At 42.0% G+C, this 13,680-nt stretch overlaps 1 protein-coding gene across 9 annotated transcripts in view; it reads left to right on the top strand.

Moving 5' to 3' along the window:
- The window catches only part of ENTPD5 (ectonucleoside triphosphate diphosphohydrolase 5 (inactive)), a 32,015-nt gene that overhangs the window by 8,919 nt on the left and 9,416 nt on the right, over window positions 1–13,680 (top strand). For 4 of the 9 annotated variants that reach the window (XM_036312716.1, XM_036312747.1, XM_036312707.1 and 1 more), the window contains 10 exons: window positions 2,238–2,525; window positions 3,417–3,496; window positions 4,925–5,068; window positions 8,122–8,197; window positions 8,474–8,509; window positions 8,830–8,918; window positions 9,229–9,308; window positions 10,418–10,479; window positions 12,051–12,152; window positions 12,824–12,964. In XM_036312716.1, the coding sequence (XP_036168609.1) occupies window positions 2,309–2,525; window positions 3,417–3,496; window positions 4,925–5,068; window positions 8,122–8,197; window positions 8,474–8,509; window positions 8,830–8,918; window positions 9,229–9,308; window positions 10,418–10,479; window positions 12,051–12,152; window positions 12,824–12,964 (1,027 nt within the window). In that variant the 5' untranslated portion in view covers window positions 2,238–2,308. Of the gene's footprint in view, window positions 1–2,185; window positions 2,526–3,416; window positions 3,497–4,924; window positions 5,069–8,121; window positions 8,198–8,473; window positions 8,510–8,829; window positions 8,919–9,228; window positions 9,309–10,417; window positions 10,480–12,050; window positions 12,153–12,823; window positions 12,965–13,680 lie in introns of all 9 variants that reach the window. The other 5 variants (XM_036312737.1, XM_036312730.1, XM_036312764.1 and 2 more) reach the window with 3 other exon arrangements.

Here is a 13,680-nt window from a genome sequence, read left to right as displayed (position 1 = left end):
CTGTGGGTGGGTATTGCCCTATGAACCAGGAGGTCACTGTTCAATTCCCAGTCAGGGCACATGCCCAGTTTGTGGACTTGATCCCCAGTGTTCGGCATGCAGGAGGCAGCTGATCAATGATTCTCTTTCATCATTGATGTTTCTATCTCTCCCTCTCCAGTTCTCTCTGAAATCAATGAAAATATATTTTTTAAAAAGAAATTGAGGCCGAAACCAGTTTGGCTCAGTGGATAGAGCGTCGGCCGGCGGACTGAAGGGTCCCAGGTTCGATTCCTGTCAAGGGCATGTTCCTTGGTTGCAGGCATATCCCCAGTGGGAGATGTGCAGGAGGCAGCTGATTGATGTTTCTCTCTTATCGATGTTTCTAACTCTCTATCCCTCTCCCTTCCTCTCTGTAAAAAATCAATAAAATATATTTAAAAATAAAATAAAATATATTTTTAAAAAAAAAGAAATTGAGCCGTACCCAGTTTTGCTCAGTGGATAGAGCATCGGCCTGTGGACTGAAGAGTCCCAGGTTCGATTCCGGATTCTGGTCAAGGGCACGTGCCTCACTTGCAGGCTCCCGGCTCTGGTCAACCAATCAATGTGTCTCACATTGAGGTTTCTCTCTGTCTCTCCCTCTCCCTTCCACTCTCTCTAAAAATCAATGGATGGAAAAAATATCCTCGGGTGAGGAGAAAAAAAAACAACAGAAATCGAAATTCTATTTGAAAAAAATGACAGAAAAACTTCCCTAACCTGGTGAAGGAAGTAGACAAACAAGATGAATCCAAAGAGGCCCACACCAAGACGCATAATAATTAAAATGCAAAAGGTTAAAGACAGAGAATCTTAAAAGCAGCAAGATAAAAGCAGTTAGTTACCTAGAAGGGAGCTTCCATAAGACTGTCAGCTGATTTCTCAACAGAATTTTGCAGGCTAGAAGAGAATGGCAAGAAATATTCAAAGTGATGAAAAGCAATGACCTACAACCAAAATTACCCAGAAAAGCTATCATTTCTAATGGAAGGAGAGAAAAAGGGCTTCCTAGACAAGAAAAAGCTAAAGGAGTTAATCACCATCAAACATTATTACATGAAATATTAAAGCCTCTTCTTTAAGAAGAAGAAGAAGAAAGATAAAAAATAAACAATCAAATCACATATCTACCAACAATTGAATCTAAAAAACAAGATAAACAAACAGAACAGATATAGACTCATAGATACAGAAAACATTGTGATGGTTGCAGATTTGGGGATGGCTGGGAGGATGGGGGGAAAAAGGTGAGGGGATTAAGAAGTACAAATCGGTTGTTGCAGAATAGTAATGGGATGTAAATTATAGCATAGGAAATATAGTCAATAATATCCTATTAACTATGTATGGTGTCATTTGGGTATGAGATTTATCAGGATGATCACTTAGTAAGTTATATAAGGTCTAGTCCAGCCGTGGGCAAACTACGGCCCGCGGGCCGGATCCGGCCCGTTTGAAATGAATAAAACTAAAAAAAAAAAAAAGACCGTACCCTTTTATGTAGTGATGTTTACTTTGAATTTATATTAGTTCACACAAACACTCCATCCATGCTTTTGTTCCAGCCCTCAGGTCCAGTTTAAGAACTCATTGTGGCCCTCGAGTCAAAAAGTTTGCCCACCCCTGGGTTAAGGCCTATTTAGCTGTTTTAAATTAAGTTGATTATTTCCTTGAAATGTGGTTGCATGTGCAAGCCAATGTCAACATTGTTGGTCACAGTGTCAGTCCAAAGACCTGATTTTTGAAGGTTGGGAACACCCTGGTGCTGGGACTTTATAACTCCTTTGGAACTTTATAACTTTATTTCAGAAATTGAAGCTTCTTATATCAAAAAGAAGAAAGAGAGGTAGCAGGGAGAGAGGGTTAGTATATGATCTAAAGACAAAGTTGTCAAAGTGGCGAGAATAAAATTTGACTACAATAGGAGCAAGGTGTCAGAGAGAGCTTTTGAATATGTGAGATCCACCCTACAGTTAAAAGCAGAGCTTGGTTAAATATATTTTAAAACCCAAATTTCCTTTTGCAACCAGATAGCCTTCAGAAAAGGTCCTAAGAGTCTGTGTCACCCTGGTCTATCTGGTTGTTCTGGTTATTAGAAATAGAGAAGAAGGAGCACCTTAGGAAAGGGGTGGTACTTCTATGATGGGTGTTTCTTCTTTTACAGGTGTAAACAAAAAGGCCACTTGATCTAAGCTTGCGTGTCTTTATCCTATAAGCCACTGCAGGTGTTTGAGCGGCACTGCTTCTACAACAAAGGTCTAGAGACTCACCACATCTTGGGAAGAGAATGGCCACTTCCTGGGGAGCAGCCTTTTTCATGTTAGTGACATCCTGTGTTTGCAGCACTATCTTCCACAGAGACCAGCAGACTTGGTTTGAGGGTGTCTTCCTGTCTTCCATGTGCCCCATCAATGTCAGTACCAGCACCTTGTATGGAATTATGTTTGATGCAGGGAGCACTGGAACACGAATTCATGTTTACACCTTTGTGCAGAAAATAGCAGGTAAGTGCAACTGGTACCCTCACCAGAGTCAATAAATCCATACTCTAGTAAAAACAAATGTACTGAGAGTGTGTAATGTGCATTACAGAATCTTATGGCTCCTGAATGTCTTTCTTCAGAGAACATTTTGGATTATAATTGAGTACATAATGTTTAATTCAGTGTGAGATTAAGGGGGATCTGGGTTGCCTGTAGTTTGAAACCCATGTGTCCAAGAAGTATAGCTGAAATTTGTCTTTCCTTTCCTTTTCTTTTTTTAAATATATTTTATTGATTTTTTACAGAGAGGAAGGGAGAGAGATTGAGAGCTAGAAACATCGATGAGAGAGAAACATCGATCAGCTGCCTCCTGCACACCCCCACTGGGGATGTGCCCGCAACCAAGGTACATGCCCCTGACCAGAATCGAACCTGGGACCTTTCAGTCCGCAGGCCGACACTCCATCTGCTGAGCCAAACCGGTTATGGCTGTCTTTCCTTTTCTTGAAAGGTGGTTGATACTTCCGGGTGCAGAATATTGAGAATATTGAGGTAGTCTTGAGAGAAGGATCACTACCATCCTTGGAGAAGGGGAGAAGGGACCCTGAAGTATAATTTTTTCTGAATTTCCAGGGTTTCTGTCTTCAGGTTACATATAAAGCCTAGGGAAAGGAGTAGGAACTAGGTGTCCACCAGAGAAATGACAAGGGGACTCTCAGGGATTGCCTATCATCCTCTGTCCTCCTCCTCAATACTCCTGCAAGCCATTCCTCACAGGGGGGATCACCTGGAATAGCTCAGGGAATAGCAGGTTAATCTAGGAGGTCGTGTGACACACAGCCCAGTATCAGAAGCAGCTTAACTTTTGGTAATCAGCCATCTCTCTTCTGTTTTAATCCCTGGACAAAATAGGACAGCTTCCAGTTCTGGAAGGGGAAATTTTTGATTCTGTGAAGCCAGGACTTTCTGCTTTTGTAGATCAACCTAAGCAGGTGAGTTGTTGGTTGTTGTTTTTTTTAATTTTAATAAGATGTTTAGATTCTCAATATCTTGATAATTTCACCACACAGCTGCTGTTAAATAACTCGTGCTGTACACTACTGATACTGAGGTTATGTGTGAGATTGATTTTCTGTCCTCTGCTAATCTCCTGGATAACAGAAATTTTATATCCTGAACTCATTAAGGCTTTGGTGGAAGGAGGCTAGAATCTCTTTAAGAGATTGCTTCCTTTGTATTTACTGTTTAAGATTTTTATTTGAAGCCATCAGCTGCATTGATTAATGTAGATGCAGAAGATGAACATGAAGTTCTATAGGGTATGAGATATAAACATGACAGACAATTTAGGGAATGTTGACCCATTGAACTCCTTTCAGAACACCATGATATAGGACAGACCATGCCTATACTCTGGAAATTAGGCAAGAATATATGATGAAAAAATCTTTGGTGGCAGAGGATGAATGGTTTTGTTGTGTGTTTCACATTGGGGCACCCACAACATATGCAACACCCAGTGTGTCAGAGGCCACATTAAAATATAATAATTCAGAATAAAATAGAATGTTGAACTTTGGTAGCAGCTGTAAAGATATTATTCAGTGCCTCAAGCATAATCACTAACCAAAGGGAAACCTAGTGCTAAAAATAGTTTGAACTTGGAGAACTGAGAAGATGCTTATTTTCTCAGCTCACTGTTTTGAAATGGCAAAAATGCTAGAAAACTAGGAGCTCTTGAAAGCAACTGCATTATAAAAGACTGAGTCAACATTTAGAGAAGAAGATTGTGTTATGGTTGCTGTTAATTATAATGATTATAAGAGGCAGCATGTATCAGGATAGGTGTTTACTCAGGGAAACAGAGGATTTAAAATAATGCTTTTGAATTAATCATAAATTGAGCATTACTGTGCACCATGCATGTAGATGTCAGTGATGTAAAAATGAACCTGACATATTTTGTCCTAATGGAAATAATATAAAGTGTAGCATAATAATAGCTACAGCTGGCCTTTGTGTGGAAGCTACACACAGTCTGCCTCATTAATGTACACAGCAGTTTGTGGTGGTGTGAGGAATCTATCCCATCTCACAGCAGAGGAAGCCAAGTCCAGGAAGCCCCTATGGTAGGCACAGGGTTAGCAAGCAAGCCTTCTAACTCCTCATTATGTGTTTCCTTCACTATATTCAACTTTTTGGCCTGAAGCTAATTTATATGAGACACAAAATAGCAGTCAATTAAAATGACCACACTATAAAAGAATCATTTTTATTACTACTTAACCAAAATGAAATGGATTCTCCTTCAAAGAAGCCCATTTGTCTAGGTTTCTGCTCCTACAGAAACACGATGAGGGAATATACAAGTGCCACCATATGGACTCTTTACTGCATGAGCGGCTCTTCTCTCTTTGAAGGGTGCTGAGACTGTTCAAGAACTCTTGGAGGTGGCCAAAGACTCAATCCCCCGAAGTCATTGGAAAAGGACCCCAGTGGTTTTGAAGGCAACAGCGGGACTGCGCTTACTGCCAGAACAGAAAGCCCAGGCTCTGCTCTTTGAGGTAATATTTGAAATCATCTGCATCTTGGGTAATTCTTTTTCCCTATATAAATATTTTCTTTATGGGTTTAAAGCCCTCTGGCGTGTTAACCTTTAGTATTGCACCATTGCTAAAGCACTGTGGTGACTTTGGGCTCTTTTGTAGCTAATTATTTGCATTTCAAAATATTACTCTTGAATTTATGGAGTTTTTCCTAAAAATTTTAAAGCACTTTCTATCCATGATGTTCTTTTTTAAAAAAATATTTTTAGCAATTTTTAGGGAGAGAGAGAGAGAGAGAGAGAGAGAGAGAGAGAGAGAGAGAGAGAGAGAGAAACATTGATGTGAGAGCAAAACATAGATTGGCTGCCTCCTGTACGCTCCCTACCGGGGATCAAGCCCACAACCTGGTCATGTGCCCTGACCAGGAATCAAACTGGCAACCTTTTGGTGCACTGGAGACCACCCAACCTAATGAGCCACACTGGCCAGGATCATGATGCTCTTAATTTTCTAAACTTATTACAGCAGAATTGTTTTTAATCAACTTTAATGAGAAATAACTTACATACAATTAAATGTGTCAATTTTAAGTATACAATTAAATGAATGTTGACAAATACATATGTTCCTTGTGCCCCTTTGTAGTCAATTTCCCCCTCCAGTGAAACCAGGCAACAACTGATCTGCTTTATGTCATTATAGATTCGTTTTACGTGTTCTTACATTTTCTGTAAATGGAGTCATACAGTTTTATATTTCTTTTTTGTATGTGTCTTACTTTTTTCTCTCAGTATAAAGGTTTTGAGAAGAATCATGGAATTGTAAAGTATGAAAGATTTTTAAAGATATCTATTTTATCGCTCATTCAGATCAAAACTAAGTACAGAGAGTTTTAAAAAACTCAATATTTTAAACATTATTGTACATTTTATTATACAAAAATGTGTAAATTAATAAGATTAATAAGATTTAATATTGTGAAGAATATATGCAGAATCCCATTATAACAAAAAAAAAATCACAGCAAAAAAATGATTCTGTATTTAGGTGTGTTAATTCAGTCTTATAAATCCGCTAGAGGCTGATGCACGAAATTTGTACAAGAGGTTTGGCCCTCGTAGCCCCAGCTTCGTCCGGAAGGTCGTTCCGCTGTTCTGCCATTCAGTCGATTTGCATATTACCTTTTATTATTATAGATTCTCCTTTGACTGTCAGTACAGAGGGCTTAAGTCCCTTGCCCAAGGACAAACTGCCTGGAATGTCCTTATGAAAATCTGAATCCCTATTCTTCATTCATTCATCCATTCATTCATTCATTTATTCATCATATAAGTGCTTTACTATGTACTGGGCACTGGTGAAGTGGGACATAGAGCAGGGAACAAAAATAACACTGTCCCTGTCTTAATGGAACTAACATCCTAGTTTCCAAGACAAAATGAATGAACAAGTCAATACAAAGTATGTCAGGTACTTTAGAAGCTATGGAGAAAAAATAAAGCAGGGTAAGGCAGATCGAAATGCTGGTGGTAGTGTGAGAGAGATGCTATTTTAAATAGGGTGGTCAGGAAAGACATCATGGGTAAGTTGCATTTGATCAGAGATCTGAAGGGAATGAAGAAACAAGCTATGTAAAACGTTTGTGAAGTAAAATATTCCATACTAGAGAAACAGGTGTAAAGACCTAAATCAGGAATGTGCTTGGCATGTTCAAGGAACAGCATCCAGGGTAGGGTGGCTAGAGGAGAGGGAGTGATGGAAGGGAAGTAGGAGATAAGTTCAGAGAGGTGGGAGGGGTTTATCATGTAGGGCATCAAAGGCCTATGTAAGGACTTCGGCTTTTTCTCTAAGAAGGAAGCCACAGGAGGGTTTGAGCTAAGGAGAGACATAATCTGATGTCTGTTTTTAAAACACCACTCTTGGCTGCAGTGTTGAGAATTAATTGTGAGCAGAGGCATGGAGTGGAGAGGGCAAGAGCAGAAACTATGTTTATTCCTGTTTGCTTATCTATCTTCCTAAATGCTTGTTTATGGATCACTTAACTGACCTTTCCTGGTTGAAACAGTGTTCAGAGGTCACTGCAAGAAGTGTTTTGTCCTGTCAGAAATGAGAACAACCAAGACTAGAATTTTTCCTATCTCTATTTGGGACCTCTCCCTCCCCAACATGATAATCATATAAAAATAAGACATAACACTCACATTATTGACCTATATTTATGGAGAGTCAAGAGCATTTGCGCAAGCTCTTCATTCTCATCTTCTAAAATAGAATAAGTAAATTCAAATTTGAGTCCCTAGCCATGTGCCAGGATTTGATAGGGGCTGGCAGCAGAGTACTTCAGCCCAGGGACATGAGCTCCTTTACCACTAAGGACAAAAACTAGAATTTGATAGGAGAGCAGCAGAAATTTTATTGTAGCCTAAGGAGCCCCCCAGGCCCAACTCTTCTCTACTCTCCAAGTTTATCTGCTAATCTAAGAAATGGAGTGGGAAGGGGTCCTCCTAGCTTCCAGTACATATCCAGGTAGAATTAGTCAGGTGTTTTAAAAAAATTACAGGATCCTGATTTGAGCAAGGTCAAATGTATGCCCTTTCCTAGGTCCAGTTCACCTATAAATGTAGATGATTTGGTTGCAATTTATTTTAAAGTCAAGGGAATCCCTGTGTTTTCTTTTTACAAGAAACCACTAATAGCTTGCTTAGTTCCTTCTCCAGCTCTTTTTTTCTTTTTAAAATATATTTTTATTGATTTCAGAGAAAGGAAGGGAGAAAGAGAGAGGGATAGAAACATCAATGATGAGAGAATCGCTGATGGGCTGCCTCCTGCAAACTGGGGATCCAGCCTGCAAACTGGGCATATGCCCTGACTTCCTGGTTCTTAGGTTCATGCTCAACCGTGAGTCACACCGGCTGGGCCTTTTCTAGTTTCTTTAGGGAAAATGAATGAGTTCTAAGATTTTATTTAGGGAAAATGAAGAGAGTAGTTTTCTAAGCCTTTTAGGACATAGCCAAAATATGGAAATCTATTTTATTGCCTTAGGGAATTCAAATTTTTTCCTTTTTCTCTAGGTAAAAGAGATCTTCAAGAAGTCACCTTTCCTGGTACCAGATGACAGTGTTAGCATCATGGATGGATCCTACGAAGGTGGAGAGGTGTTGATATATGTTCTAGAGGGAGAGGGCCAGGGTTAATAAAAGATCTGATTAAAGGACTGTGAACAGGATGGGGGTACTGAAGAAAAAGGAACTAAGGGGAAACAAATAAGCATAGAGGAATGGAATAGCAGGAAATGGTAGGATGGGGAGAAGGGAAGTGTGCGCTTTAGACATGAACTTTAGAGAGAAAAGAGAACAAAGATGGGGCCCAAGAAGAGAGGGAAAGTGCTCTGTGATGTAATCCTTGTCTTTCTGTCTTTTTTAGGCATATTAGCTTGGATCACTGTGAATTTTCTGACAGGTAATACATTCTCAAGTGTATCTTAAGATTTTGACTGGGTTTCACACAGGGTCACTGCAAAATTACCTTTCTTTTTTCCTGTATTATTCTTTCCTTTTGTAAAAAAGAGAAAAGGAAAGACAGGATTTAGTGTTTATAACCTGCCTTCAAGGCCTCAGCTGCAGCAAGAGTCCTTCGTGGTTAACATTTGCCTGTAATCCGTGGGGGCAGGGAGCAATGGAGTGTTTATGGAATTCCTCCAGGGCAGGAGAGAAGTTGCAGACCAAGGAGTATTGGGCTGTCCAGGAGCAGAACATTTTCAAACTGGCTCTCATCCACAGGTCAGCTGCATGGCCACAGTCAGGAGACTGTGGGGACCTTGGACCTGGGGGGAGCCTCCACCCAAATCACATTTCTACCCCAGTTTCAGGTGAGTCATTACCATGAAGGTTTGGTTAGCAACTCACTTGGCAGGCATATCATGGTGCTAGGAAAGTGGTGCCCTATTTTTAGGCAGCAGCTCCACCACAAATAGGCTGAGTAGAATAAATTAATAACTGAGTGGACTTTTCTTTATCACTGTTCAGAGTCCCTTTGCTTCCTCAGGCCATATGAGATTAGCAGTTTAATCTGTCTCTGTCATCTCTTGTTTTCTGGGGGAGGGACAGGGATGGTGGTGATGACATCCTTAGAATAATCACAGATTCTAAATAGCCTTTTTGCTTTTTTTTAATTTTCAGAACACCCTGGAACAAACCCCTAGGGGCTACCTCACTTCCTTTGAGATGTTTAATAGAACTTATAAGCTCTATACATATAGGTGAGGAGGGGGACAGGGAGGAATAATATTTCATGTAGTATGAGCCTTCTAACTTTTAAAAAAAATATATTTTTGTTGATTTCAGAGAGCAAGGGAGAGGGAGAGAGAGATAGAAACATCAATGATGAGAGAGAATCATTGATTGGCTGCCTCCTGCATGACTCCCACTGGGAATTGAACCTACAACCCGGGCACATGCCCTGACTGGGAATCAAACCGTGACCTCCTAGTTCATAGGTCTACACTCAGCCACTGAGCCATGCCGGCCGGGCAAGTCTTCTAACTTTTTTTTTTTTTTTTAATTTTTAAAAAAAATATATTTTATTGATTTTCCACAGAGAGGAAGAGAGAGGGATAGAGAGTTAGAAACATCAATGAGAGAGAAACATCGACCAGCTGCCTCCTGCACACCCCCCACCGGAAATGTGCCCGCAACCAAGTTACATGCCCCTGATCGGAACCGAACCTGGGACCCTCCAGTCCACAGGCTGACGCTCCATCCACTGAGCCAAACCGGTCAGGGCTCTTTTAACTTTTTAAAGCATTTTCACATCTATTATTGCATCTGACAAGCCTTACATGGTCTTTACCATTCCCTGAAGGCCTATTACCTGAAAATCAACTCACTTACCAAATGCCAAGGCAAGCATGTCAAACTTGTGGGTTTGACATGCTTGTACCAAGGAATCCAAGGATTTATTCATTCTTGGCTTCCAACATATATGACTTAAAGAGTCAAAAGTTTTCTCTATAAAGAGGACACTCAGTAAAAGCTCAGCCAAAGCTCTGTGCCAACTCTATTGAGTTTGCCTTCAGATGTTCAAAATCCAGCCTAGGATTTGATCACAGTGAGTCTGGGAGCTAAGATGAGAGCTTTTCTGGGGATAGTTCCCAGGGTGGGACCCTAGGCAGCGTCACTATCTCTGACCTTTAAGTCATAGCTGTGGAGAGTAGTTACTACAGGGCCCTGATCTAAACTGTGCAGAAATTACCACTTAGCCACACTAGATGAATAGGTTACAGAGGAACCATGTTACTTTTGAAAGAGGTAGCTTTAGGCTGGAGGACTTCAGGACCAGCATGAAGGTAGTCAATCCTGTATTTTACAGTTACTTGGGATTTGGATTGAAAGCTGCAAGACTAGCAACTCTGGGAGCCCTGGAAACAGAAGGTTCGTCTGGGTACCTGTGCTGGTTGGGGTTTGGTGAGAGTGAACCCAATCCTTTTCCCTCCCTTGGCAATGATTCTGTGGAGGAAAGAGTTAAGCTAAATTAGGAAGCACCTATATATATAAAAACCCAAGTGACCAGTTGATCGTTCAACCAGTAGGTATGATGTGCACTGACCACCAGGGGGCAGGTGCTCAACACCTTGGCATGAAAACATGGGAGAGACTGATGAATCTCAGAGGGAAGGAGGGCGGGGGAGGACGAGAAGAGATTAACCAAAGATCTTATATGCATACTAGAGGCCCGGTGCACAGATTCAGTGTATGGATTCTTGCACTGGTGGGGTCCTTTGGCCTGGCCTGCAGGGATTGGGCCGAAATTGGCAGTCCGACATCCCCCTAGGGGTCCCGGATTGAGAGGGTACAGGCCAGGCTGAGGGACCCCACCGGTGCACGAATTCGTACACCGGGCCTTTAGTATGTTATACAATGGACATAATAATGGCAAATTCTTTTTTGCCTTTATGAGTTCAGATAAGTTTTGGTATGCATTATTAGTCATTTCTAGAATAAGGTCTGTTTGTATGGGGCAATAGCCTGTGGCCAGGAGGCTGAAGTATCTGCAGAAATTCAAGGCTCAGAGAGCAAATTTAGTAGAAGCTTACTCAAGCCCTTGGCTTTACATGGGAGATACAGATGCAGAAAAATCCACTTGCAGGGTGGAATAGCTGAGCAACTCCGTTCACCTCCTCACAGGTGGTAGAAGGGTTAAAAGTTTGGCTTTTTTTTTTAACCGAATCTTTTTCTTTGTATGTTTTTATTGATTTTTTGAGAGAGGAAAGGAGAGGGAGAGAGAGTTATAAACATCGATTGGCTGGGGATCAAGCCCACAACCTGGGCATGTACCCTGACCAGGAATCAAACCAGCGACCTCTTGGTGCATGAGTTGATACTCAACCACTGAGCCACATGGGCTGGGCAAGAGCTCAGCTTTTGCGGTCAGGTAGAATTGGGTTCAGTTTCAGTTTTGTGATTTGGGGCAAGTTAGCTACCTTTCTGTGCCCCTTTCCTCACCTTAAGTAAGATTTTACATTTAAAGCACTTTGTATTACTTTGCAATAATAGCCAGTAAGCTATTATTGTGGTGATGATTGTATAGCATTTCAGTTTATAAATGTGTTTCATTTAAGCCTCATAACAACCAATGAGAAAAGTAGAACAGTATTTCTCAACCCCCACCCCCCCACCCTTTTTTTTTTTTTTTAGAAAGGAGGGAACTTATTCCATTGTAGGTTTGGGATTTCTTTCAGATGTGATGAAAGCCATGGATCCTTCCACCAAATGCACATATGACAGAAATGTGCTCATAGTTTTAGGGGCTTCACCAACACCATGAAGCCCGTCCATGAACCCTTGTTAAGAATTCCTGTCCTAGGATGTAGTCATGGAACCAATTTAATATGATTGGAAAGCCCAGCCACCTTGGTGATTACTTTCCACCTTAGTGGCTTCTTGCTTGCCTCCCTCTCTCACATCCTTGCCTCTTACTTTGTGGTCTGGTGTTTTCCTTTCAGGGACTGAGGGACGTACTTTTCGAAGTGCCTGTCTACCAAGATGGTTAGAAGCAGAGTGGATTTTTGGGGGTGTGAAATACCAGTATGGCGGCATCCAAGAAGGCAAGTGATGTTTTTTCACTGGTTGAAATTATTTTTACACTTGAAGTCTGGAGAAGTTCCATGTGAAACTTTTTACAGAGCTCAAGAGAAACTTGCCATATTGCAGAGACTCATTGCAAAGAGAGATTGGTACGCCTCCAGGAAATAGTGGGAAGTGACAGTGAACAGCTGTCGTTCTGTATCCTGCTCTTTCCCTGGCCCAGTGTTGTGGATTCATTAGACCTGGGGTCTCATGCATTAAGGGTCTCTGCCCTCAGCAGGGTGAACCTGAAAATTGAGATGATAGGGAGAATAATTCACTTTAAGTTTCATAAAAGGCATAGACCTTGAAATCAAGGAAGAACTTGATTTTTCTAGTAAAGGAAGCAGGCAAGCCTTCTAGCTACTTCTCATAAGCACCATGAAACATACTGTGAGGCAGCAGCTCTAGGCTGACTGGGGCTGTTTTTGATGAGCACAGGTCAGGGAGGGCGCTTCATAGAGAAGCAGGTGCCTTTCCTCCAGACGGCGAGGCTATGGAATTTCGCTCACCTCTGTAAGCCTTTTGTCCTGAGCCTCAGCTGTCGTTGTTTCCTCCTCCTGTGTCCTCGTTGGCGCCAGTAGCTTGTCTCAGAGAGTGGTTCTTCCCTGTCATTTTTCTCACCGTGTCCCTGTGCACTTTGCCCTGGCAGGGGAAGTGGGCTTTGAACCCTGCTATGCTGAAGTCCTGAGGGTGGTCCAAGGAAAACTTCACCAGCCAGATGAGATCCAGAGAAGCTCCTTCTATGCTTTCTCTTACTACTATGATCGAGCTGTTGACACACACATGATTGGTAAGTTCACTCCAGGTGTCAAGTCAGGGAGGACACTGGGCAAGGCCCTGGTGGGAAAGGGAGAGGGATTCTCTGAAATGCTTGGTCGGAGGTGATCATCCTACTCTTCTTCAGTGCTGGTTGTTGAGTGGCGCTAGTTACTCGAATGGAAGGGGGCATATGATTGAGAATCTTTTAAAGCTAGAAAATGGCCTTAAAATTTTACATGAAGTCTTTTTTCTTTTTTATTGAGGTATAATTGACATAAAATAAAATGCACATACTTTATTTTTTATTAAAATACTAGAGGCCTGGTGCACAAAAATTTGTGCACTCGGGGGAAGGGGGTCCCTCAGCCCGGCCTGTGCCCTCTCGTAGTCTGGGACCCCTCAGGGGATGACCACCTGCTGGCTTAGGCCTCCTCCTCGGGAGACTGGGCCTAAGCTGGCAATCAGACATCCCTCTGGCAGCCCGGCAGCCCTTGGGGGATGCCCACTTGCCAGCAGGGAGCAGACCTAAGCTGCAGTCGGACATCCTCAGCACTGCTGAGGAGGCAGGAGAGGCTCCCACCACGACCGCTGTACTGGAAGCCATCAGCCTGGCTTGTGGCTGAGCAGAGCTCCCCGCTGTGAGAGCGACTGACCACCAGAGGGCAGCTCCTGCATTGAGCGTCTGCCCCCTGGTGGTCAGTGTGTGTCATAGTGACCAGTCATTCCCAGTCTTTCTGCTGTTAGGGT

The sequence above is a fragment of the Myotis myotis genome, unplaced genomic scaffold, assembly GCF_014108235.1.
Source record: "Myotis myotis isolate mMyoMyo1 unplaced genomic scaffold, mMyoMyo1.p scaffold_m19_p_1, whole genome shotgun sequence".
NCBI classification, from domain to species: Eukaryota; Metazoa; Chordata; class Mammalia; order Chiroptera; family Vespertilionidae; genus Myotis; species Myotis myotis.
Note: the sequence above shows the minus strand (reverse complement) of the source record. Positions and strands in the feature narration are given on the sequence as shown.